Consider the following 24,674-nt stretch of genomic DNA (forward strand, 5'->3'; position numbering starts at 1 on the left):
GGGGCTCTTTGGCTCCGGCCTTTTGAAGAACTTGAGGGCTTCTTTGAAGTCTAGCATTGCCCCATGCAAAAGGGAGAACATTTAGCTAGCCTTTAAAGTATAAGCGACTTCAAAGAGAGCCAGCAAACACAATAATGATTACCAGATCCTAAAACTGGGGATTAAAGTCATTATCCACTAAACAGCCATTCAAGGCCTGATCCATCTAGAATCTCCCCTGGTGTTTCAACAAAAAAGATGTTTTTCATTTCGTTTTTTAAGGTTATGGGACAGGGAGAACAAAATGTTATGGGACACGAAGATCAAATATTTTCAGTGCCTAAATTAAGCCTTTCTAAGGATCTTTTTTCTTTCCCTTTTTTAACAGTACCAAGCTCAGCCCAAGAAGAGATGAAGTAACTGAGAAGAGCATCTCTGAGCATGTGAAGGGGTGTCTTTTTCCTTACCATCCCCAGCCCTCGGGGCTTTTAAGTCAGAGGGTATCTCCCACAGAACCTCTCTTTTTAGAAAGCAATTGCTGAAATCATTTGAAGAAGCAAGGCTGGCTTTCCACAGTCAGCACTGTGGTGGCCCATTTCCCATTGCACAACAAGAGCTCTTGGCAGAACAGTTGCAATGTAGCACTATGGGGGACTCAGGATAGGAGAGGGTACACAAGGCTGTGCAGAGGGGTGCATCATGGGAAATCAAAAGCAGTGATTGGTCATAGGCAGCTAAAAGACAAGAGTATTCCATGGAACCTTACAGCACTAGGGTCTGGTTCATCTCTCACTGACACGGGTTTTCCGGATCAAGAGTGGGAGATGGGGATTGTACTTCCCTCCTCTCATCTCTTCCCCCAATACAGGGGTAACTTGGGTCCTCAGATGTTAATGGACTACAATTCCCATCACCCCCAGCCACATTAGCTAAGGGTCATTGTGGCTGGGGATGGAACATAGAAACACAGGAACCTTCCTTCTGCTAAGTCAGACCATTGGTCCATCTAGCTCAGTATTGTCTATACTGACTGGTGGCGGCTTGTCAAGGTTTCAGGCAGGAGTCTCTCCCAGCCCTACCTGGAGATGCTGCCTGGGAGTAAACCTGGGACCTCCTTCTGCATGCAAAGCAGATGCTCTTCCACCGAGCCATCCCCCAAAGGGGAATATCTTACAGTGCTCACATGTAGTCCCCCATCGAAATGTAAACTAAGGCAGACCCTGCTAAGCAAAGGGGACAATTCATCCTCGCTACCACAAGACCAGCTCTCCTTGCATCTCCATCATGGGAGCTGTAGTCCAACAACATCTGGGGACCCAAGTTTGAGAATCATTGCATGTTAACTCCTTTGGTTCCCCTCTACCCATTTTTGAAATTTGGTGAGGTTATTGCCAAACCCAGGTCAAAATAAATCTAGGTGTGCTCCTAAATTCACATTGAACACCTTGATTAAACCCATTCTTGACAGCGCATTCCAAAATGATCCCCTTTAATCATATGAGGGAGAAAGCATGGATGCTTATGTCTCCCTCTCCCCCAAGCGCCCCATTGTCTAATTGTGCGTGGGGTGGTTCATCTGAACCTCTTCTCTACATGCAATCCAAGCACTACCTTAAAGCAGTATTTGAATTGCATGCAGGAGGACAGGATGAAGCCCACCGTCTGCACATTATGTACTGGCTGTGGGGAGATGTATGCACCCATGCTCCTCCTGCACACAATTAAGAGGGGACCAATCAGATTGTTAGCCAAACCAGCCCTAAGTGCATTTAAGAATGTTATTATCTGAGTTCTACTTTAAAGGCTGCCTCTTCCCAAGACCTTTATTGCTAATTTTAAAAAGAAGTAATGTTCCCGATTCTTACTTGTGGTAAATAGCAGCTCCGGTCAATACCATGGAATAGTCATTAGTCCATTTTGAAGTGTAGCCCCACCTCTCCTTGGTGTTGTCCCAAAAGTGGCTGCGGGCCGGGTAGCCTACAATCCTCTCTGGAAAGCTCTGCCAAACCGTAAAGGCAAAATCCACCTGCAGGCAAAAACAAAAAACAAACCAAAAAAAAACATACACATGTGGCAAGTGGTAATCAAACAGTCTCAAAAATGTCAGCAAAACAAAATATTACCTTTTCACTAATTCATAATTTGCAATCTAGGAACTGTTGCAAAACATTAATTCTCTGTATTCATCAGTAAATTAAACTGACTGCTTGACATTTTGCCCTGTAATTATGCACATCTTAATGTTTTCCTGTTAACAGGAGTCTAGAGCTCCAGAGAATCACATTAACATTTGAAGGCATGACTTTTGCTTTGCAAAAGTTTATAACTTGCGGAGGATGTGCGCATGTACACATTGCGCATGTACACATTGAATGGAATGAATTTTAAAAGCCACTATTTCTAGCCCATGATAAGTGTCACTGCACTGTACCTAACTGGACAGAGAGAATGGAAAATTGCACTTTCGAAAGAAGGAAACTCCAAAGCCAACTTGTAATTCCTCCAGCCCCACCCTGTTAAAAAGGACCACTCTTAAATTTGCTTCAACGGGGATCAAGACAGATGCTGAACATTTGACTACCCACCGCAGGTCCCATGATCCACTCCTGTAGCTGGTTTCCTATGAGCATCAAGGGCTCAAAGTACCCCTTTTACAGGGATGCATTATGGGGGACTCAGTGCACTAGAGGGCACGCACGTCATCTCGCTGACTCTATTCTGAGATCGCTTCAGATTACAATGTAATATTAAGGATACATGTTTATGCCAGAGAGAGCACATTCAACTTTCTTTTCTTTTCTAGCAAGTCTTTTCCTTTGCAATTATTATCAGACCTTTCTGAACTGGAAGTTATTTTGGGAAAGTGACGGAGGAGGACACACGTCTTGAGGCACACAGCTCTGAACATGCTCTCATCTTTCAAGCTGTTTCAAGCCACACAAATGCTCGTTCGGCAGGCAGTTCAGACAAAACAGTTATTCTTGCGGGAGCTCTGATCACATCCAAATCATTCATTCAGCAAAGAACCAAAAGGTCATCTTAAGGCCCTTCCTATAAAAATAGGACATCTGTTTTCTTGAAAGGGCTAAAGATAAACCACAGAAGAAATGGCTTTGTGTGGTGCAGCAGTGAAGGCAAAACAACTCTGTGGCCGATTTTATTCATTTAAAAATTTATACTCCGCCTTCTCCCACAGCGGACAAAAATTAAAAGAATACAGCAAGAAAAACACAAGAAAAGCAGAACAGCCACAGTGATCATGAAAACATCACACAAAGAACCTAAGTGAGCAAAAGGCAGAGAGGAAGAAACCAATAAAAATCAGTCCTCAGAGGGGTATTGGGGAAGGGTCTCTGAAATACAAGTGTCTTTAGATTCTTTCTAGAAATTGCCAGGGAAGGTACCACGCGAAGATCAGGTGGCAGGGGGTTCCAGAGAGAGGGAGATATTACAGATTACTACAGAGCAGGCTTGTTCACACATTCCTGCCAATCAGGTTTCAGAAGGTGGCAAGTCACGCAAGGAAGTCTCTGAAAGATCTTATAGAGCAGACAGATTGAAATGGGATTCACACATATAGCACTGAATTTGGTTTTAGGCTCCAAGTGCGAGTCATGGGATTGCAACTGCCCTGCTCCCCGAAGAGTACAGTCACTGTACTTTTTAGCAACTTCCAAGAGTGGGAAACCTGTACACTGCCAAACATTTTCACAGGAATAGAGGAAGCCGTCTTGTACCAAGTCGGATCATGGGTCCATCTAGCTCGGTACTGTCTACACTGATAGGTAGTGGGTGCCCAACGTTTCAGGCAGGAGTCTCTCTCAGCTCTACCTGGAGATGCCCACGATTGAACTTGGGATATTCTGCATGCCAAACAGATGCTCTACCACTGGGCTATGGTTCCCTGTGGAAGCTACAGGGGGTCCCAATGCCCTTAGGAGAATATCTACATCAGGCCTGATAGCCTGGTTTCCAAGACTGCTTTCACAACGTGAAGGGCTAGAAACCTGATTTTAAATAAGTAAGTAAGTAAATAAAATAAATAAACCTACCAAAAAAGTCAACTAGACTTTTCAGGATGCTGAATCCAGTGTCAACCTTTGCTGTTGCACAGTGCTATCTGTGTGTTCCTATTGTTCTCTAAAATGAATTATTGATAACTCATGAGCCATTTTCAATTGGCTGCAGGACAGACAGAAACAAACAAACTCAAGAGCTGTTAGTGATGAGGGGTCAGAGGTCATAGCAGCTGGGTGTTCATACAACTCATGCCTCCACATGATTCCTGCAGAGTCAGAGGTTTGCCAGAAGCGTTGTATATGCCAGTGTTTCTCAAACTTTTTGGAGTCAAGGACCGCTAAATTCTTCGTGCAGAGTTTCAAGGACCGCTACATTCTTCATGCGCAGTTTCCCGGACCAGCGGTTAGTAAAGGGGTTTCAAGTCTGTCTGTCTATCTATCTGTCTGTCTGTCTGTCTATCAGACTTCTATACTGCCCAAAACTTGCATCTCTGGGCAGTTTAGAATGAAAATAATATAAGCATTAAAATAATTAAATTTGGAATCTTTTGCAAACATGGAATATTAGGGGTTCTTAACCTTGGGTCCCTCAGTTAAACTCCCATAACCCCCAACAACAATGGCATTTGGCCATTATGGCTGGGGATTATGGGAGTAGAAGTCCACCGACGTCTGGGTACCCAAGGTTGAGAACCCCTGAATCTAAAAGCCTGGGTGAACAAATTTGTCTCCAGTATGTCTGGAGTGGAGGTGCTTGTGATTACTCAATGGAGAGGGGATGTTGGGCCATTAGAAAAATTCAAAAGCTACATGGGGCCAATGAAAACAACATACAAGCAAGCCCCACTGATGCAAGAGGGAAACAGCGTTCCCTCTCAAGGCGCCTCGACCACAACAGGCAGCTGGGTTTCAATCAACCAATCTTTGGCTGCAAACAATGAGCATGCAAGAACCAGCAGCCTTTCAAGTGGCGCCCACTGCCATACTTTTTCCTCCATGCCCCCGCATCACATACAGTTTGAAGCTGTAAAGATAGGGAATAAGATAGCTGTAGGAAGATCTCAGCAGCAAGTGGAGGCAAGGCACAAGAAGGGTCCCATGCCTCCGTGATACTCTTCCTCTTCCGTGCCATGTGCAAAATTGAGGAAGTGAGTGCCTTGATTTCAGTTGGGGGGGGGGGGTTGACTCCCAGTCAGGGACCGGCACTCAACCCTTCGGGGACCGGCAGCGGTCCAGGGACCGGTGGTTGAGAAACACTGGTATATGCCTTCAGGCAATTATGTGGGCAGGGCGTTGGGTTAGAGTTAAAAAGCATCTGAACTGGGCCTTGAAGGAGCCAATGTGGTGTAATAGGGTAGAGAAATGGTTCCCAACCAGGGTTCCTCCAGAAGTTGCCAAACTACAACTCCCAGCATCCCCAGCTACAATTTATGGTGTCTGGGGATTATTTATTTATTTATTAGAAACATTTAATATACTGCCCACTCCAAAGACTCCGGGCGGTGTACAGTGACATGCCAATAAGGTTGTAGGTCAGCAACAACTGGATGAACCCTGGCTGGGAACCACTGGGGTAGGGTGTTAGACTTGGAAGAGCGGCAGTTGGGCTCAAGTCTCTGCTCAGCCACGGATTTACTGAGTGGCCCTGTGGAAATCACTGTAGCCCTATTCAGGCATCCAGATGTCTGTACACGTGCACATATTTTTTGTGGGAATAACTGTACCTACATTCATTTTAAAAGTGAATGTGGGTACAGGCTCCCTGAAATGTAGGCTACAGATAGGAAGTATACGGCTGTACCTGCACTCAACACAACAAGTGAATAACTGTACCTGTGTACACATCTGTACCTGTATATGCTGTACATAGATTGTACGAGTGTTGAGCGTAACATGTGAACAGGGCTTATCTCTCAGCCTCATTCATTCTCACTGGGTCGTTTTATCTGAAGAGGGCAGGATAAAATGAGAGAACCCCACGTAACACTATTCTGAGCTCCCTGGAGGACAGAAATTATTTAATGCTATTAATAATTTCTTATATGCTTTGATACTTCTCTGTTTCTGGATTGCTCTTGATACCTGGAAGAGGCTCGCGCTCTTTAACCATCAAGGAGACTCCGCCTTCTCCCCTAAATCCCTTCTTAGTGCCCACTTCTTTCCCAAAGACCTCCCTCCCCGCACACTATTGTTTTTACTTTGAGATTGTTCTTTCATCTTTGCTCCCTTTGGTTTGGTAATTGAGAGTCTCTGGGGCAGGTACGGTGTCACTTCTTTTGTTCTGCACATCACCCCTAGTGTACTGTTGGTGCTAAATGGAATGTTAAATATAGTAGCAGGAGATACATTACATGGACGTCTCATCACCTCACTTGAGTAATTTCTCTCTGACGCTGATGTTTAGCAACAATATGGATTATCTGGTCTGCATGGGGCGTGGGGTAGGCGAGGAAAAATAAGCTCACCTGCCAGCCTCTCAGTCTTGTCCTCCCCCCACCCCCACCAATTTCTAATTATGAGACATATACATGTCCCTCCCAGCATGCAACATGGCACTCTGGACTCTCACCCCGAGGAATAAAAAGACTTAATACTTCATTTCATTGTGAATGAAAAGGGCAAAACCTTCATTAACGGTGAAAGATGAAAGAACAGAGGAACCTACTGGGAGCGTCTACATTTTGTCATTTAAATTTGAAAGCAAGTTTCAAGCTGGAAATAGTTAACTTGGGAAACAATGGCCCCCCCCACGCACTTCTTTTCTGGTTTTGTGTGTGTGAAGTATGGTGTTCAAAGAACGTTAAAAGCTTCTGAGCTCTCACCACCAAGCGCTCTGGGTAGGAGTCTCTGCCAGCTCTGCAGTGGAAGGCCAACTGGAAAGGGCTTAAGAGTCATCATCAACAACAAATATTTATATACCACTTTTCAACAAAAGTTTCCAAAGCAGTTTACATAGAGAAATAATATATGGAAAAGATGGCTCCCTGTCCCCAAAGGACTCACAATCTTAAAAGAAATGTAAGATAGACACCAGCAACAGTCACTGGAGGTACTGTGCTGGAGGTGGATAGGGCCAGTTACTCTCTCCCTACTAAATAAAGAGAATCACCCCGTTTAAAAAGTGCCTCTTTGCCCAGTTAGCAGGGGAAACTGCTAACTGAATGAATCAGTCATTCATTTTAGAGAACAGCAATAAATAAGTACACGCGGACAGCACTATACAACAGCAGAAATGGGCACTGATTTCGCATACCAAGAATTTTGGCTGATCTTTAAGAAATTATTACTTTAAAAAGCAAGTTTCTAGCCCTTCATGTTGTGAAGAAAGCCTTGAACATGTTTGGCAATGTCAGTCAAAGAGAATCCAGGGGGCAGCAGGTTTAGCAGGATTTCCAGTGATCAGGGGCCAGAAATTAAGTGAACATCATGTCTCTTTGCTCCCACCCATAATTAAGAGAAGAATGGTAACTTATGCAAAGCAAGAAAATATATGCAAATAGGTTTCATACACATAACTTATACCATGGCAGTATCCCAGTTTTCTTGACACAGAATTTGGGTTATCTTGGTGCAGAATTTTTAGCACACAGCAGAAGTTTTCAAACTTGTGAACAAAGGCCGTTGTGTCTGGGGATGATGGGAGTTGTAGTCCAACCACATCTGTGGACACAAGTTTGAGAACCCTTGCCCCTGAATGCAGAGTACAGGCAAACCTCATTATACACAGAACCACTATTCGTGGTTTCACGTATCTGTGGGTGTCAAATAGAAACCCTACCTTATCTGCGGATATGAAAGGATTAAAACCCACAAATCTGCAGTTCCAAGATGGCCAGAAATGACTGTGGAGCTCATTTCTGGACACCATTTTGTCCTCAGGAGTCATTTTGCCCAGTGTCTGGAAGCTGTTAAGAGTCTGGATGGTCCAAAACAAGCTCAGACTTAATCTTGCCAAGACTGAGTTGCTTTTGCTTACTTCTCGACCTGGCCAGTTACTGAATTTGAGTCTTTCTCTGGAGGGGGTTGTGCTGTCCCTGAAGGATCTGGTCCGCAACTTGGAGGTTCTCTTGAACTCACGGCTCCTGCTCAAGCAGCAGGTGGAAGCCGTGGCCAGAGGTGCCTTTGCCCAGCTTCGGCTGGTCTGCCAGTTGCAGCCCTATCTCGACCGGTAGGCCCTGGCAATGGTAACTCATGCCCTCGTCATCTTTCGTTTGGATTACTGTTATACGCTTTACCTGGGGTTGCCTTTGAAGACAATCTGGAAGCTTCAGTTGGGCCAGAATGCGGCGGCCCATCTACTTATGGGCGCTAGGAAATATGATAGTGTGACAACTGTCTTGCAGTCGCTGCACTGGTTACCTATTTGCTTCTGGGTTCAATTCAAAGTGCTGGTCTTCACCTGTAAAACCCTTTAGGGCTTAGCGCCTGTTTACCTTCAGGACTGCCTCTCCCAGACAGTCCTATCCCATCCTTTGAGATCTTCTCAGGTTGTCCTTCTTTCGGTCCCTGGTCTTAGAGAGGTCCATAGTACTAGGGACCGTGGAAGGGCTTTCTCTGTTCCTGCCCCCCTACTCCGGAACTCTCCCCCCTCCCTTGATTTGGTCTGCCTCCTCCCTTTCAGCCTCTAACTCTTTCTTGAAGACATTTCTTTTCCGCCAGGTGTTTGCCCTTTAAGTTTTTTTGTTTTGTTTTGTTTTAAAACTTGGATGCTGTTCTTGCCGTGTACACCGCCCTGAGTCTGTGGATTGGGCAGTATATTAAATAAATAAATAAATAAATAAATAAATGGCTCATTTCGTCATGGGGAAAAAAACAATTTTAAATCCATGACTTTTGGGGGCCATTTGGGACTTTTGGGGGACATTGATGGATGCCAGGAGACCCGTGGAGCATGGTAGGGCACTTCACTTGGCCCATTTTCACTTTTTTGGGGTGTGTGTGTTTCTTTTTTCAGTCTGGGAACCCAGCCCCCACGTTCCCATAGACTCAATGCCTCATTATCCGCGGTAATCTGTGGAAACAGAACCCCTGCAGATAATAATTTCCACCTGTATACTCTGCACCTCTCCCCTGGTGCAGAGTATATTCAGTTCTGATATTGAGACTGGAAGGGAGGCACTAGGAGTATCATTTCCAGCTCTGAAGCAGGAAAGTTGTGCACCCCAGAACCCAGTCTGGGAGTGGCTGATCTAGAAGAGGAAATTGTTAAAATATAGACCACTGGACTTTTACTGGTATGCCAAGCTCAATAGGTGGGTCGCAGGAGCAGCATCACTATAATTTTCTTTTTTCCTTGGGTTTCATTTTAAATAAGAGTGTGCGAGAGAACGAAAAGAGTGTCCAAATGCAAAGGAAGACCTGAGGTCCTTTATCTTGACTAGCTGTATAGGAGATGTTTTGGTACATGCAACTTTTTCATTGCTCCATGAAAAGCTTAATCTACGAAAACTGTTTTTAATATGTAACTATTAAAAATACAGGACCCTTTTCCTCCTTTGAAACTGGCCACCCTAAAGAGAGGATGGCAACCCCAGACAAACAGGAATTTAAAAAAAACCCAAAACCATGAAGTGAGTCCTATATTGCAGTTTGAGATTAAACTTTGAGAGAACTTGGGTCTGGAAAAGTTGAAGTTTATGGATAAGGAGCATCCTGCTTAGGGGCAGGAAATTGTTGTTGTTGTTGTTGTTGTTATTATTAATTCAATTTCTATACCGCCCTTCGAAAAATGGCTCAGGGCAGTTTACACAGAGAAATAACAAACAAATAAATAAGATGGCTCCCTGTCCCCAAAGGGCTCACAATCTAAAAGGAAACATAGATAGACACCAGCAACAGTCACTGGAGGTATTGTGCTGTGGGTGGATAGGGCCAGTTAGAAATGTTACTACATGCCTTCCTTCCAGCCTCTCATTAGAACTAAGTATATGCTACACCAGGTTTCTCAAAATTGGGTCCCCAAATGATTTTAGGCTGAAACAGTTTAGAACATGTATCAAAATTCTATTCACAATTTGTGTGAATATATATTTACATGGGCCAGTTCACGTGGAACCTTGGTGAAAGCTGAGCTCCACGCAACAACTCTGAGCCTCCCTCCCATCCCTGCGTGAGCATCCCCTTCTATAAACCAAGACTGGCCATGATGTCCGAACAGACCAGTTTCAGTTTATTCTAGCCTACTTGCATCTAATATGTCAAGAACTGTAACTTACATCAAACTTTGGGTTGAAGATCTGGGCATACAGTATTTGACGCAAGTAGATTAGAATAAACCGAAATCCATTGGTTTGGATGTCACAACCAATCTTGGTTTATTTTAACCTAGACAGGAAGCAGACCCTTGTCCAGGGGTGGGATGGGGCAGCAAATGTGCTTGAGGCTCAGAGACATCACATGCAGTCCAGCTTTAACCGACACCTGAACTGTCCAAGAATTTAAAAAAAGCAAGAGACCATATTACTGTATCTCTAAGTTAATGGAGGTCTGCATAACACAGGGTGGAGAGAATTCTGCAGTAGTTCTGATTTAAGGTGCTCTGACTCTAGAAGCTCTTTCAACAAACAGCAGTGTTGACAGATGTCTCTCCAACCCCCTTCAAGGACAACAACTACACAAGTTCAATAGCCTTTATATTACTACATAAAAGTAGAGTCCACTTTACTTTGTTACTAGTTCTGGAATTAGCCTACAATGTAATCAACCTACAATGTAATCTGGAATCAGCCTACAATGAGGCTGCAAAGGCACAGCAACAGCAATTTTTTCAGCAAAGCATACTCTGCCCTTCATCCCTCCATGTATGGCCTTTCTTTCTATGACAGGCACCTTACCTGTGGGTTATAACCAGCATCTTGAATTGTGAATGAAGAATAGGGTACCAGTGCAGATGCAGGTAACATGCCCACAGTGGCTCATCCCAGATGCATACATGCAACTGGATTCCCTAAACATCTGCACTGGTGGAAGCTCTATTCCAGGGGTTTCTAACCTTGGCTCCTTGGTTGTTGTTGGACTACAACTCCCATCATCTCCAGCCAAAATGGCCAAAGACCATTGTGGGTGAGGATGATGGGAGTTATAGTCCAACACCCAAGGACTCAAGGTTGGGAACCCCTGCTCTATCCTGCTGAATGGGGCTACCCACTGGAAGAAAGAAAGGCATCACAAAAGCAAGATAAGTTGACAATCTTAAGGAGAAACATGCCCGCTGAAAGGAGATGAGAAAAGAAAAGAGCTGCAGAGAAAGAGAGAAAGGAGAGTGCTAAAATCGAAAGAGACAATAAAGACCCAAAGCTTTTCCACAGTTGCCATTAATAATGTATTTCCGATATATTGCACTGTTATATAAACGGTGGCCAGTTTCCCCTTCTCTTTGCGGGAAGAGGTGCTAGAAATCAATACTCATCCCAGTTGTAAAAATTGGTTTTCTACAGTGGTTTTTCTTGTGTGGCTTTTTCCTTGAGCGCAATCTTGCTCTTGGCACAACAGCTCTGAAGTCTCAAGTACAAGGAATCTTCTTTCATTTAAAGAGAGATGGGGTTGAGCTCTGATATGTGGGAGGGAGGCACGCAGAAATCAAACACAGGCATCAATGTGGAAAACGTTTGCTTTACAAGCAAGAATGTTGCTCTGGGAGGGAAGTCCTAGGCCAGGATTGCGCGAGCATGGTTCTTTAAAAATAAAATAAAAAAATAAATCTGTCTTCAATGGATGCAAATAGAGGAGCAAATTTCTATATAAGAAACTGAAGTCCTATGACACAGCCATCAGAAATGTGTGCGCTCACGGACTGTGTCATTTCAACTCTCCCAGGTGATTCTACCCGCCTTACAAGATCTTCAGGGGCAGGGGGGCATAAAAGTATGGTTGTCTTGCACATGGAAGAGCACCTTCTCGGTCACTGCCCCCAGATTCTGGAATGCTCTCCTGGTGGAGATTCGCAGTGCCTCCTATCTTGTCTCTTTGTAGGCAGTTCAAGACCAACTTGTTGACCGAGGTCTTTGGAATTTAATTGAGAGAGCTGGTTGATGATTAATTCTCCATTCTCTTCTCCCCATGTTCCCTGTAACTCTATGAGCTTGTTTCTTTTATTGTAATTTATTTATAAAGATGGCCCTTGTTATTCACGGTGGTTCCATTCTTGCCTATAGGTGCAAATATGGAAATCACGAATAACGAAACCTCACCCGTATGGGAATCTAGGGGTTAGGTTCCTACAAACACAAAAAGACTAAAAGCGGGTGGGGGGGAGATAAGATAAAGTACTCTACTCTGCTCTTCAGCAATGCCCCCACCAAACCCCAATTCCTTCAATTTTGATTTAAAAAAATTATGGAAATTTTCTTTAAGAGCCACAAAATGGCTCTGCAATGTAAAATGGTGGCTGGAAGTGACATTAGAAGTCATTTCTGGGTCATTTCCAGTCACTCAAAACAACAAAATGGAAAATTTTAGCCCATTTTTATACTGAGAATAAAGGAAATGGGTTTCAAAGACCCATCTGCGGATATGCAGAATTGTGGTTGTGGAAACTGTGGATAATGAGGGTCACCTGTATTTTATTATTTCCTTGTTATGTTTTTAGCAGTGTTGTAAGCTACCTTGGGGGTCTTTGGACAAAAGGAGTTATATAAATGCAACACATAAAATAAAGCAGGGGTTCCCAACCTGTGGTACTCCAGATGTTTGCTGAACTACAACTCACATCATCCCTGGCCACAATAAATTGTATTGTGGGAGTTGATGATGGGAGTTGTAGTTTAGCAACATCTGCAGTAGCATCAGTTGGGAACTGAAATAAAGTATAAAACAAAGATTTCCCTTCCTTTGCCAACTTGGCACCATTTCAGATAAACTATCTGGCTTGAACTGGATTAGAGGACAGGAGTTTAACACTGCTTTGTTAAAATTGGTCCTCAAGGAGTTAATCCAGATTTGATCATGAGTAACTCCAATGTGCCATTTGGTAGCTTGCGCTAGAGGTGTGCACGGAACCGCACCTCTGCGGTCCGGCACTGGGTGAGGGGCTCTTTAAGGGTGGGGGAGTGTACTTACCCCTCCCGTCGCTTTTCCCCCACCAGCACACTTGCATTTTAAAGCATTTGGGGCAGCAGGGGACCTCCCTGCTGCCCCTTCCCCCGTTCCTTGGCAAGAGGCGTCATAAAGCCTGACTGTGCATGTGCACGTGACGTCTGCGCATCGCATGCGTACGTACCTCAGACGTGTGCGCAGGTGACGTACACATGCGACGCACAGACGTGACGCGCATGTGCAATGTGTGCATGCGCACACAGGCTTTATTAAGCCTTTTGCCAAGGAATGGGGGAAGGGGCAGCAGGAAGGTACCCTGCCACCTCAAATGATTTTAAAAACAGGCGCGCCGAAAGGGGAAAAGCAGCGGGAAGGATAAATATACCCTCCCTCACCCTACCCCTACCCCCCTGGCGCCGAACTGCCAAACCCGCCCCGTGTCCGGACCAGTCTGGAGGCCTTTAGAATGGCCTCTGGCCAGTCCATGCACATCCCCAGCTTGCGCTGTTCAAGAGTGAATGTATAGTCTGGTGAAGGGAATCCTTGAAAGGCTTTTAAATAATCTTTTATCTCCTGAAATATTATGGTTCTAGTTCTCTGCTGTATTATCATTACTATTATTAATTATCATTTACATACTGCTTAAAAAAAGAATTATCAAAGTGATTCACAAAGAAAAAAGGAGGAGGAGGTCCGCAAAGGGCTCACACTCTAAAAAGAAACACAATGGAGACATCAGCAACAGCCACCGGGGTGGGGTGGGGGTGGGGAGCTGTTCTCCCTCTGTGAAGTATAGAGAATTACCATTTTGAAAAAAGCCTCTATGCCCAGTTAACAAGTTTTAGCTATTTAAAAGATTTAATTTTCTATTTACAACAAAGATCAACAAAATAAACACGTTGTTAGCTGCCCCAAGGATACAGATATTGAAGGGCAAGATAAAATAAAATTTAAAAATTCCATAAGGACAGCCCTGCTGGATCAGGCCCAAGGCCCATCTAGTCCAGCATCCTGTTTCATACACATCCTGTTTCACACAGTGGCCCACCAGATGCCACTGGAAGCCTACAGGCAGGAGTTGAGGGCATGCCCTCTCTCCTGTTACTCCCCTGTTACTGCTGTTACTCCCCTGCAACTGGTACTCAGAGGCATCCTGCCTTTGAGGCTGGAGGTGGCCTATACCCCTCTTGATAGACCTCTCCTCCATGAGGTTATCCAAACCCCTATTAAAGCCAGCCAGGTTGTTGGCTGTCACCACACCTTGTGGTAGAGAACTCAACAAGTTGATTATGCGTTGTGTGAAAAATTACTTCCTCTTTTGGGTCCTAAATTCCCTGACATTCAGTTTCATGGGATGACCTCTGGTTGTAGTGTTGTGAGAGAGGGAGAAAAATTTCTCCCCTTCACACTCTGCTCCATGCATACTTTTAAATATCTCGATCATGTCTCCCTTAGTCGCCTTTTTTCCACAGTAAAGAGCCCCAGATGCTGTAGCCTAGCCTCAGAAGGAAGGTGCTCCAGGCGCCTGATCAGCTTGGTTGCTCTCTTCTGCACCTCAGTCCCCACCCATGCCTCACTTATGTCCTCTGAGAGGGACGTGTGCATCCACTTCACTTGCTCCAGCACAGAAGGGGAGAGGTGGTGAGTGAGTGACATTACTCGAGATCTGAGGAAGGGGGGCCAAAGCAAGTGTCAGTGAGGGCCAACTGTGCAATCCTGGTGCAATGCCACAGCTTTGCCGGTCTCGCAGGCAGCTGTATAGATTATGACCCATTACCAACATGGCTTGAAAGCAAATTTGTGGCACCAGCAAACTTGGCAGGAAGAAGATCTTACCTCAGTGGTTGAAAGCACCGTATCCTCATCGAGGCTGAGAACCGCATCCGTGACAATGTTTTCATAGGGCAGGAAACGACTGCTCATAACCTGTGGGGGAGACAAGAAGGGTCACTGAAACGTTCTCGCTTCCCCTTCACATCTCAGACGAGATGAGTCAGTTCTCTAGTACTGTAAATACAGAAAATGGCTCTATCAGACAGAAAGTTGTCTGGAAAAGCTTTGAAGATGTCACGCCTCATATGAAAGTTGAATTCTGTTGCAGCTTACTATACAGACATGCACTTCTTGATTGTGCAATTATGTTACAGGTGAACCCTGTCATTCGCAGGGGTTCCGTTCCGGGGGGAAGGGTGGAAAGCAAAATCATGGATACTGAGTAATGAAGTAAATGGGTATACAGGGGTTTGGTTCCTAGACCTGGAAAATCACGGTAAAAATAATGCGGGGGGGGGGCAGTGAGAATGGGCCAAATAAAGTGCCCTGCCATGCCCCAAAGGTTTCTAGGTGTCCAGCCATGCCCTCCCCGCCAATTTCCAAATGGGCTCTTGAACACAAAATGGCAGCCAGAAATGACCTCCATGGTCATTTCTAGCCCTCTAGGATCTGCAGGTTTGGACCCTTTCATATCTGCAGATATAGAGGCTGGTGTGTCTTTTTTACACCTGCGGAATGGGGTGATCATGTATTTCTACATTTCAGCAAGTGCTGCCCTATGGAGACTAAGAGCTCAGTGCTCTTACTTCACCTTGGGTGATTTCATTTTGCTCTATTACAGGGGTGGCAACCTGAGGCTCCCCAGCGGTTGTGCTACAGCTCTCCTCATCCTAGCTGCAATAAACTGCAGGTGGGAATGATGGAAGTTGCCAGCTAGCAATAGCTGGAGAGCATGTCGTCATTGCCCTGTCTCAACCAGTCCCACCATCTAACAAACTTTTACTGCTGCCACCAGGTAATTTCTTTATTTCACAGGCTGCCTCTACCAAACAGCCCTCCAGAGCTCTGTCTCTGACTTACACTAGGCAGAGTGGAGAGGCATCTAAGCCAGTGTTCCCTGTAACAGGGATTCCCAGATGCTGTGGACTACGACTCCCATAACCCTCAGCCAAAGGCCACTGCAGCTGGGGATGCTGGAAGCTGTAGTCGGCAACATCTGGGAATCCCTGTTCCAGGGACCTCTGGTCTAAACATGGGGTGGAGAATACAGATAGAGACACAAGTGTGGGATCAAAACAGTGAAATGTTTACTTAAAACAAAAATAGTCCAATTCCCACAGCAAGCTTTTGAAAAATCTTAGATAGGAAAAACAGTAACCAGAAGAGCATAAGGAACAAATGAAAGTTTGAATAAACGTGCCCAGCTAACCTGTACTCTAGACTAGGCCCTAATAAAGATATCACCAGTAGCCTTTCTGGGTTAGTTCACTCTCTACTCTGCACTTGCAACAGGCCTCTGTCTCTCTGGTTCTGCAACAGGTCTTGCTCCTTTTGCCCAGCCCTGGCAGATCCTGATGCAATCTAGTTTGCTCCTTCGGCTGGTCTTGGAGTGATTTCAGTTCCAGCTCTCAGCTTCTCAGCAATCCCAGCTCAACACCAACTCACTGATTCCAGCTAACCTCTAGCTGCTCAAACTTCCCTCTTGTATTTCTGTAACTCCACCCACCTCCTTTGGAGTTACCCAATCAGGGATAACAAATACCAGACAAAAATGTACAAAATCCAGTTTACAGTTAGAAAAGCAACCTGGAATTTATAACCTTTTGTACACAGAATGGCAGACAGGCCACGCCAAAATCACAACGCCAAATCCAGCAAACACAATGCCAAATCAAGCAAACACGATACAAATGGGAGAATTAGGCGCCATCCTCCACTCGTGTGATTATGTCAACAGTGTGAGTGATGCTGATCTCATCGGTCTTTTGCAGGGTGACAACAGGTTGGGAAAGACCCACAAGAACACAGGAAGCTGCCTTATACCAAATCAGACCATGGGTCCATCTAACTCAGGCGTGTCTACACGGACTGGCAGTAGCTCTCCAAGGTTTCAGGCAGGAATCTTGCCCAGCCATACCTGGAAATGCCAAGGATTGAACCTGGGACCTTCTACATGCAAAACAAATGCTCTGCCACTGAACTATGGCTTCACCCAGGTAGTAGGACTATTCACAAGCACTCCCCAGCCACCCAAGCAGAAAGAGTCCACATGTTGGGCTGTTTATCCAGCATGCACACACTTGGCCATGCTCAAGTCAGCAAGCACTGTGCCCCCCCCCCATCACCACCACTTTGGGGAGTCTGTTTTGGAGCACAGCACAATCTGAAAGAGGAGAAACAGCCCACTCTTGACTGCACGTTAGGTACACAGGAGAGATTGCTTTGTATTCTTCTAAATGTCTGCAAGGCTGCTTGCTAGCAGTGCCTCAGAACTTGACGGGGTGTTTTGTTTCCTGAGGCTCTCCAATATGAAAGCAATGGAGCAGCCGGGAGAGGGGGGGGGAGAGAGGAATGGCTGCAGAGCAGGGCAATCTCCAAACAGCAGCCTCCTATCTTAGCCCTGCAGCAAATCTCCTGGTGCTGCTCACACGTCCAGTATCTGAGGCAGAAACCTATTTAGCTGCCAGCTTAGCAGTGCCCTGACTCTTTCCTTGTTAAGCCCACCGAGGGAAAATAGCAAGGACAAGGCCCACACATTCTAAAAAGCCACAAAGCGTCTAGACACTTCAGAATGGAAATCGGTGCTGCTCTGGTCATCTGGCTGATAAAATGCCCCCAACCAGTCAAGCTGGGACTACTCTCTGCTCTCTCCCTGACATCTACTATCTGCACTGCAGGCTCTGCATGGAGGGATGTGAAACCTAAGTCTTCTCCTCCAGTGCTCTGCAGCACAGCAGGGACTCTGCACGCTGGCCTTCGGGTGGCAAATGCAATGTGACGTCCACGTCTCGTTTCCATATTCTAGATCGGTAGTGCTGGGTAGGCGGCTTTTGGCTTGATCCCCCTTTGGGCAGGGCTGCCGCTCAGAGATGGGCCATGTGCTTTGCATGCAAAGAGCCACTCATTCAATTGCCAGCATGTCCAAGTAGGGCTGGGGGTGGGGGCTGCTGAAACTCTGGAGGGCTGCCGCCGGTCGGTGCAGACCGGCACTGCACAACCTGCATATGTTGGACTAGAATCCCCATCTTAAGAACGTAAGAACAGCCCTGCGGGATCAAGCCCAAGGCCCATCTAGTCCAGCATCCTGTTTCACACAGTGGCCCACCAGATGCCTCTGGGGAGCCCACAGGCAAGAGGTATGTGCATGCCCTCTCTCTTGCTGTTGCTCCCCTGCAACTGGTATTTAGAGGCATTGTGCCTCGGAGGCTGGAAGTGGCCTATAGCCACCAGAACAGTGTTCTCTCTAACAGGGATTCCAGGATGTTGTTGACTACAACTCCCAGCATCCCCAGCTGCAATGGCCTTTGGCTGGGGATTAGAGGAGTTGTAGTCAACAACATCTGGGAATTCCTGTTAGAGGGAATACTGCATCCGGCTAGTAGCCATTGATAGAACTGTGAATTTATCTAGACCCCTCTTAAAGCCATCCAGGCTGTTGGCTGTCACCACATTTTGTGGCAGAGAATTCCATAGGTTAATTATGCATTCTGTGAAAAAGTACTTCCTGTTCTAGGTCCTCAATTTCTTGACAATCAGTTTCATAGGATGACCCCTGGTTCTAGTGTTATGAGAGGGGGAGAAACACTTCTCTCTCTCTCTCTCCACACCATGCATGATTTTATAGGCTGCTATCATGTCTCCCCTCAGTCATCTTTTTTCTAAACTAAAAAGCCCCAGATTCTGTAGCCTTGCCTCATAAGGAAGGTGCCCCAGGCCCCTGATCAACTTGGTTTCCCTCTTGTGCACCTTTTCCAGTTCTACAATGGCCTCCTTAGGATATGGTGACTAGAATTGAACACTGTACTCCAAATGTGGCTGCACCATAGATTTGTAGAAGGGCATAAATCCCCTTCCTCATTCCTGGCTACTGGCCACTGTGCCTGATTATAGAAGCTGAAGACCAAAGCTGTGAAGCCCTGATGTAGATAATACTGAGCTAGATGGCCTGACTCTGCAAAAGGCCGCTTTATTAATTCAATTCAATTTATTTATTTTGACACAGCCTGCCCTTCCAGTACACTACTGCTCCGGGCGGCTCACAACATTAATAAGTAAATAAAAGATTAATAAAGTTAAGCTAATAATTAATGAAAGATCAATAAAGTTAAGACCAAGCTAAAACCACATTTAAAACCACATTTAAAAGTTTCAATTTAAAAGCTATTCATACAAAGCTAAAAAGTAAGAACTGTAAAAAACTAAGGAACCTTCAGCTTTGTGTGTGGCATAAACATGGCAAGTAAATAAGGCAACGGCGTCCCCTAAAGCTGGGGAACAAAAATAAACTAAACCATTTTTTTAAAACCCACACTGACGCTTTTCAGTCCTTGTGCACAGCATGCTGGGACATCCACTCACCTTGCTCTCTCCTTCAATGACAATGACAGGCACAGCAGTGGCAGGCCAACGGTGCTTGGCAGGAAGGGGTTTATCACAATTCCATAAGACAATGATCTGAAAAGAAGAGGGGCTGTTAGTAGAGATCACAGCCCCAAGAAGAGGCCCAAGCACCAAGTGAGCTCATTCCACAGTTGAAGATGGAACTTCAGGCTAGCAACCAAATGCCTATCCGGGGGCGGGGGGTGGGGGGTGGATCACATAACTCACTTTACTTCTACCATCCCTGACAAGGAGAAAAACATCTCTTTTGGCAAGATGCCATCAGAACTACAATCTGTGCAGCATCTGGAAGGATCTTGGAAGGATCTTATTTTGGCAAAGGCAACCGGCTAAAACTAAAAAGATGAGGGTTAGGGAAAAAACAACAGAGGACAACTCCACTGAAGGCTGCTAGTCACAATGACTAGCAGCATACACACGTTTGTATTTGTTTGTTTGTTTGTTTGTTAAGAGATTTAATATACTGCTGAATCCACAGACTCAGGGTACAAGGCAAGAACAGCATCCTATATATTTATTTATATTTATATTTATATTTTAAAGGATTTTAAAGGGCAAACGCATGGTGGAAAAGAAATGTCTTCAACAAGATCTTAAAGGCTGAAAGGGAAGAGGCAGACCAAATCTGGCAGGAGGGGGGAATTCCAAAGTGAAGGGGTGGCAACAGAGAAAGCCCTTCCACGGGCCCTAGTACTATAGACCTCTCTGAGACCCAGGACTGAAAGAAGGGCAACCGGAGAAGATCTCACAAGACGGGACAGGAGTGGCTGGGAGAGGCGGTCCCATAGGTAAACAGGCACTAAGCCCTGAAGGGTTTTAAGGGTGAGAACCAGCACTTTGAATTGGACCCAGAAGCAAATAGGTAACCAGTGCAGGTAACCGCAGAAGAGGTGTCACACTATCATATCTTCTAGCACCCATAAGCAGGTGGGCCACCACATTCTGGACACATGTTGAACACATGTACAGCCTGAAGACAGTGAACACACAACATACTTATGTAGGACTCTTCCCATCTTTACTCTGCATTTGTGGGGGCCTATATCCAGGTACTGTATATATTTAAAATTAATGCATCTACAGTCATTCACACAAAGATATGTGGATGTGTAAAGGCATCTGTATGCATGCAAAACATAATGTCCAAATAGGGCTTCTATACTACCTTCATATACAGAGGTGATATGCCCCTGAATACCAGTTGCTGGGGAGAGAGTTGGATGTCCCACTTTGGGGCTTTCAAGAAGCATCTAGTTGGCCACTGTGGGAAACGGGAAGCTGGACTTGATAAGCAGAGACCTCTCCTTAAGATCATAGGAACATAGGCAGCTGCCATATACTGAGTCAGACCATTGGTCTATCTAGCTCAGTACTGTCTACACAGACTGGCAGCGGCTTCTCCAAGGTTGCAGACAGGAATCTTTCTCAGCCCTATCTTGGAGATGCCAGGGGGGGAACTTGAAACCTTCTGCATGCAAGCACGCAGGTGCTCTTCCCAGAGGGGCCCCATCCCCTAAGGGGAATATATTACAGTGCTCACATGTCATCTCCAACTAAAATGCAACCAGGGTGGACCCTGCTTAGCAAAGGGGACAACTCATGCTTGCTACTACAAGATCAGCTACCACAAAACTAGGCCAAAAGCAGGCCTGTCTGTCCCAATCCACTTACACTCTACAGAAGGCTGTGCTTGGTGTTCTAGCGTTCGGCTTTTGTGTTTTTATCCGCTGCCTGCTGGCTTGAGTTTGCCTTTGCAGTTTTGTGTTTATGTTTTCAGTTCAATGTCAGCTGCCTTGAGAAGTCCAAGATTGAACTAGAAGGGCCAGGCATTAGTATTAGAATAATCAAATCACATAATTTTAGAGTTGGAAGGGACTTTGGGGGTGTTCTAGTTCAGATCCTGACAAATTTTCTTTAGCTCTAGGAGCCAGATAATGGACATTTGGCAAGATTATCAGACTTAGTGATGGACACTGGGGGTGGGTGGTAAATGAGCTTCTCGTTATCCCCTTCACAAGTAAAGCAGGATGCCTCTAGATACCAGCCGCAGGGGAGTAACAGCAGGAGAGAGGGCATGCCCTCAACAAACTGTGGAACAGAAACAGGGCTACCGGGGACAAAAAAACATCTTATTCAATAACTCTACCTCTGGATATCCTAGTCCAGGCACCACAGCTCACTTTCTAAGTTCCATGGCTCCCTGGCACCTGGGATTTGCCAAGCCCTGTTCTAGAACTGGTTTGCGGACTGGCTCGGGTATACTTGTAACAGGGAATCCTTGAGAATTCCCCTTTACAAGTAAGAAGGCATTCCTAACTTAGTAGTAAAGGTGCCGGTGGGGGTTGAGAGAAAAAGCGGGCTCTGTACCTTTAGCGGAGGCAGCAGAGGCAGAGATGAAGAAGTGGGTGAAGGGCACTGGTGGGGACTCCTCCAAGCCCCCCACCAGCCTCTCAAAGGACAGCCCAGGCTGACTGCAGCCCAGTTGGGACCTCTGCACATGAGCAGAGGCCATTTTCATGACCTCCGTGCATGCACAGAGGCCATTTGAGTCACCACACAAATCGCATGGTGACACAAATGGCCTCTGCGCGTGGGTAGAGACCCGAACTGGGCCAATGCCGGCCCAGACTGTCATTTGGGAGGCCGGTGGGGGACTCAGAGGAGCTGCCTCTGCTAAAGGTACAGAGGCTGATGTCATCCACTTCATTCAAGATGGCAGACACCTGAACGTTTGAGGCATAACTGGGTTAACTTATGAACCACCTAACCAATTTGAACCAAATTTGCTACAGCTGTAGAGACACATAGGGACAGCCCAAGGGCGTAGTTCATCATGATGTAATCCACTCCAATTCAAGATGGTGGACGCATGAACATTTGAGGCGCAAGTGGGTTAACATGGACTGCCTATCCGATTTGGACCATTTGCTGTAGTTGTGGTCAGTGACACAAAAGGATAACCCAACGGCATAGTTTGTGACGGTGTCATTGACTCTGATTCAAGATGGCAGATGCATTAACGTTTGAAGCACCAGAGGAATAACTTGTGAACCATCTAACCAATTTGAATCAAATTTACTACAACCGTAGTGACACATAGGGACACCTCAATGGCACAGTTTGTGATAATGTCATCCACCCCCAATTCAAAATGGTGGACATGTGAACATTTGAGGAGCAAGTGGGAACTGATTTGGACCAAATTTGGTACAGTGAAGAGACACATAGGGATACCTCAATGGCGTAGTCTGTGATGATGTCATCCACTCCAATTCAAGATGGTGGACATGTGAACAGTTAAGGCACAAGTGGACTAACTTGAGGACTACCTAACCAATTTGAACAAAATTTGGTACAGTTGTAGTGAGTGACAATAAATACGGCTCAAGGATGTAGTTTGTGATGATGTAATCTACCCCAATTCATGATAGCAGATGTGAGAATGTTTAAGGCTGAAGTGGGCTAACTTGTGAGGATGGGAATTATCAATTAAGATTATAGTGAAATGAAAGTAGGCAGATTAGTTCTTCTCAGAACAACTTGTTAATGTTGTGAGCCACCCCCGAGCAGTAGTGTACAGGAGGGGTGAGGTATAAATGTTTTAAACAAACAATCAAATGAACAAACCATCATGTCTTGAGAAAAGCTAGTCCTGTTCCAAATATTCTGTTTGAAACAATCCTCCAAAGAGTCCTCCTGTATAACCACTTTCCAATTTGAAACAGTTTGTAAGAGATCCGCACTGACTGGATCGCACTCTCAAGTGAAAAGGGCTACCTGCATCTCCCTAAATGTTGGTGCATTTCTGAAGGTCCTGCATAGGAAAGCTTGCCAACATTTATCAATGCTAAATGAGGGGCATAAGTCACATGGGAGTCTTAACTCTCTTGGAGACACGAACTCCAGTTTACAGCCTGGAGACCAAGTATCACTGCTCACCTGGGCACAGTACTGGGATTTGGCAACAGCAACCAGGAGTTTCAGCACAGGCTGTGACTGAGAAACTAAAGGAGTAACTGCGTGGATAACGGCGGTAAATCTGGATGGGGGCTTGACACCTGAAAGAGGAAAGCAAGGAAAGAAACCATAATATAACCAGCAAAGCACTGCCACCACCTAAGACAAAAATGTCACCGAGCAACGGCCCCACCCATGGTTTTGGTTTCTCCTTGCAGTAGGTGGTTGCTTTTTGGTCCGTTACCACCTTTCTGCAGTACACTTTATCATTCAGCTTATAGGACATGCACGATGGGAACAGATTGTGTGGGTTGATCTGCTAGGGAGGAGCTGGACTAAGATATGGTCCCACTTTGTGAGAAAGAGGTTGGTCCAAATGGCCCTTCCAAACTCTATGCAGCTGCCCTTGCCCCTCCACTGCCCAAAGAGGAATGAGCCATATTACATTTTACAGCCTCTCTGGCACCTGGCTCATCGATGGCTTTACATGGGATTTGAACTCCACTCCAGCCATGTCCAAATGGCAATTAGCAAAGGGCACAGGGAGTACAGGAAGCAGTTCCAAGGATGTGGAATAAAAGCTGCAATAAGGTAGGGCCAATAGTTGGGTGAATTAGGAGGTCATTATTTGTAGAGATGAAAACTGATGCCACTAAAGGGAGGAGTGAGCCTATCTGCAGTCCACAGCACCCATTCCATACAGGAGAAGATGCTGTTTTTGTGGCACAGTTGACTGAACAATCGAACTGCATATCAGCTCCTAACACTATCACAGCCTTCACAGCCTGATGAAGATGTAACAGTGACTCCTTGAAAACAATGAGCTGGTTCAGATGTCACACAAAACTTACAGGAGTTCATGTCTACACACTGTACGCAGAAGGTCCTGGGTTGACCTAGCTTCAATCAGGCCAGGTTTAATGGGCAGGTGGTGGAAGGAGGGAGAGGGGTACCTCTCCCCACAAAAAACAATGTGTGGTCCTAGCTGCCCAGCACTCTGGAGGCCAGGTCTACCATCACCATTGGTCAACTTAGGTTGACTGGTAGACCTAGCCTCCAGCATCCAGGTTTGCTGCTCCCACAGTAGCTTCCACAATCAAGTCAATTGACAGACCTGACCTCTGTTTTTGATTTGTTTTAAATTAAGGTGATAAGAAAGGTGTCCTAATTTTTCTAGTTGAAAATATTTTTGGAGGCTTGCTGACAGGAGCTCACACATCTGTACAACGCAAAACCATGGTTAACACAGTAGGAAGGGAACTGCTCTGGAGAGGGGAAGAGAGAGAAAGATAA

The 24,674-nt window shown here is 45.6% G+C and overlaps 1 protein-coding gene across 1 annotated transcript in view; it reads right to left on the reverse strand.

The window, feature by feature from the left end:
* The window catches only part of EXT1 (exostosin glycosyltransferase 1), a 319,161-nt gene that overhangs the window by 13,123 nt on the left and 281,364 nt on the right, over positions 1-24,674 (reverse strand). Inside the window, exons 6-9 of the mRNA XM_053247404.1 lie at positions 23,364-23,482; positions 19,383-19,478; positions 14,868-14,957; positions 1,845-2,005 (exon numbers count right to left, since the gene is read on the reverse strand). Of these exons, the coding sequence (XP_053103379.1) occupies positions 1,845-2,005; positions 14,868-14,957; positions 19,383-19,478; positions 23,364-23,482 (466 nt within the window). The remainder of the gene's footprint in view (positions 1-1,844; positions 2,006-14,867; positions 14,958-19,382; positions 19,479-23,363; positions 23,483-24,674) is intronic.

The sequence above is a fragment of the Hemicordylus capensis genome, chromosome 4 (genome assembly GCF_027244095.1).
Source record: "Hemicordylus capensis ecotype Gifberg chromosome 4, rHemCap1.1.pri, whole genome shotgun sequence".
In the NCBI taxonomy this organism is placed as follows: Eukaryota; Metazoa; Chordata; class Lepidosauria; order Squamata; family Cordylidae; genus Hemicordylus; species Hemicordylus capensis.